Source organism: Caenorhabditis briggsae (assembly GCF_000004555.2).
Source record: "Caenorhabditis briggsae complete genome, chrV, whole genome shotgun sequence".
Classification (NCBI taxonomy): Eukaryota; Metazoa; Nematoda; class Chromadorea; order Rhabditida; family Rhabditidae; genus Caenorhabditis; species Caenorhabditis briggsae.
In genome coordinates this window covers 16,846,590-16,848,018 of record NC_013488.2, presented here as the reverse complement: position 1 = coordinate 16,848,018, position 1,429 = coordinate 16,846,590, and the positions used below count along the sequence as shown (strand labels likewise).

Sequence of the window (1,429 nt, the reverse complement as noted above, 5' to 3'; positions counted from 1 at the left end):
TAAACTTTCTACAATTTCTTGGAGATCGATTTTTTGAAAACAGGGTGAACTTTGGAGTTTTGCCGGAAAGAAGCCAGCAGCCTTTGGGGCGGCTGGTCACCGCCGAGTGACGTGGAGGGTGAAGAGAAACGAGGCGACGGCAGAAGAGATGAAAATATTGTTATTTTCTTGGAGACGCAGAACAAACCCATACATATGTAAGCAGCGGCGATAGATGTACACACTTTCCACTTCCATTCGAATATTTCTAAGTTCCAATACGAAATATTCTCTTCTTTTTTTTTTCAAAAAATGGCTTCAATCATCGAAATGCCAGAATTGGTCATGGAAAAAATGATTGGATTTTCAGACTTTAAAGCTGTGTGAGTCTATTTTTTTCCTTTAAATTTTTTGAATTTTAATGCAATTTTTGCAGTCTGACCCTTCGCCAAGTGTGTCATAATTTTCGAAATTTCATCGACGATTTGAATGATTCGAAGTTGCCGGATTCGAAATTCCAAAAAATTAAATTTGTATCTGACGATCGCAGGATAGCGTTTGAACTTGTGGAGTCCAAGAAATCGCCTAATTGTATTTTATATTCTAAAGCTCAACGGTCTTTTCATGGAAAAACGGAATTCTTTGGATATCCGAATATTTTGAATGTTGCAGTTCGAGACCTGGAATTGGTTTTGAAATTTCGAAAGTCTATTTTGGAACGGTTGTATTTGGAATTCGACAATGTCCATCTTTACGGTGGTTCATTGGTTCATACTGTACCAATCAAGCTGAGCAATATGTTTGAAAAGCTCAATCGAAATGTCAAAACAAGAACATTGAGTATCAAAACAAACGATCCGTCTCAAATAATGAAAATTTTAAAATTTGTGGATCCAGGAACACTGAAAATTATTGAGTTGTCTTCATTGGATGACCAAATGGAGATCGAAATTGACGAATTTGTGAAAACTGAGCATTGGAAAAAAGCTGAGGGGATGCGTTGTGGATTTGATGTGTTGAACCTGAACGTTAAAGACATCTGCCATTTTTCATCATGTTCTATTAGAACGAGTTCAATTACTGCACAAGAATTGGACCTTTTGAAAAAGGTTTGTCAATTTTAAATTGAAATTTTTTATAATTCGTGATATTTCAGACTTTCTCCAGCTCTTCAAAACTTGAGTATTGCCGTTTGGAGTTGAGAACTTTCAACGAAGAAATGTCCAACTTGTGGGGCCCTGCGAACATTTTCGGTTCTAGTAGTACTTGGTACTTCCAAATGGAAAATTCGGATGATAAAATTCTGCGCATCGAGACTTATCAGATTCCTCAAGAACATTTGCCTCGAAAATTTGTTAAGTTTGATATGGTTGATAGAAGTACATGGTTATAACGAAAATTGATTTTTCTAGAATTTGTGTTTTTACCGTAAAACCTCTAATAGAACGAC

General features: G+C 36.2%; 1 protein-coding gene across 1 annotated transcript; it reads left to right on the top strand.

Moving 5' to 3' along the window:
- Positions 1-291: 291 nt before the first annotated feature.
- CBG22887 lies at positions 292-1,372 on the top strand (the record flags this gene model as incomplete). The annotated part of the gene is made up of 3 exons (XM_002638291.1): positions 292-362; positions 416-1,088; positions 1,136-1,372. The coding sequence occupies 3 exons, from the start codon at positions 292-294 to the stop codon at positions 1,370-1,372; spliced, it is 981 nt and encodes a 326-aa protein (XP_002638337.1).
- Between the last annotated feature and the right edge of the window lie 57 nt (positions 1,373-1,429).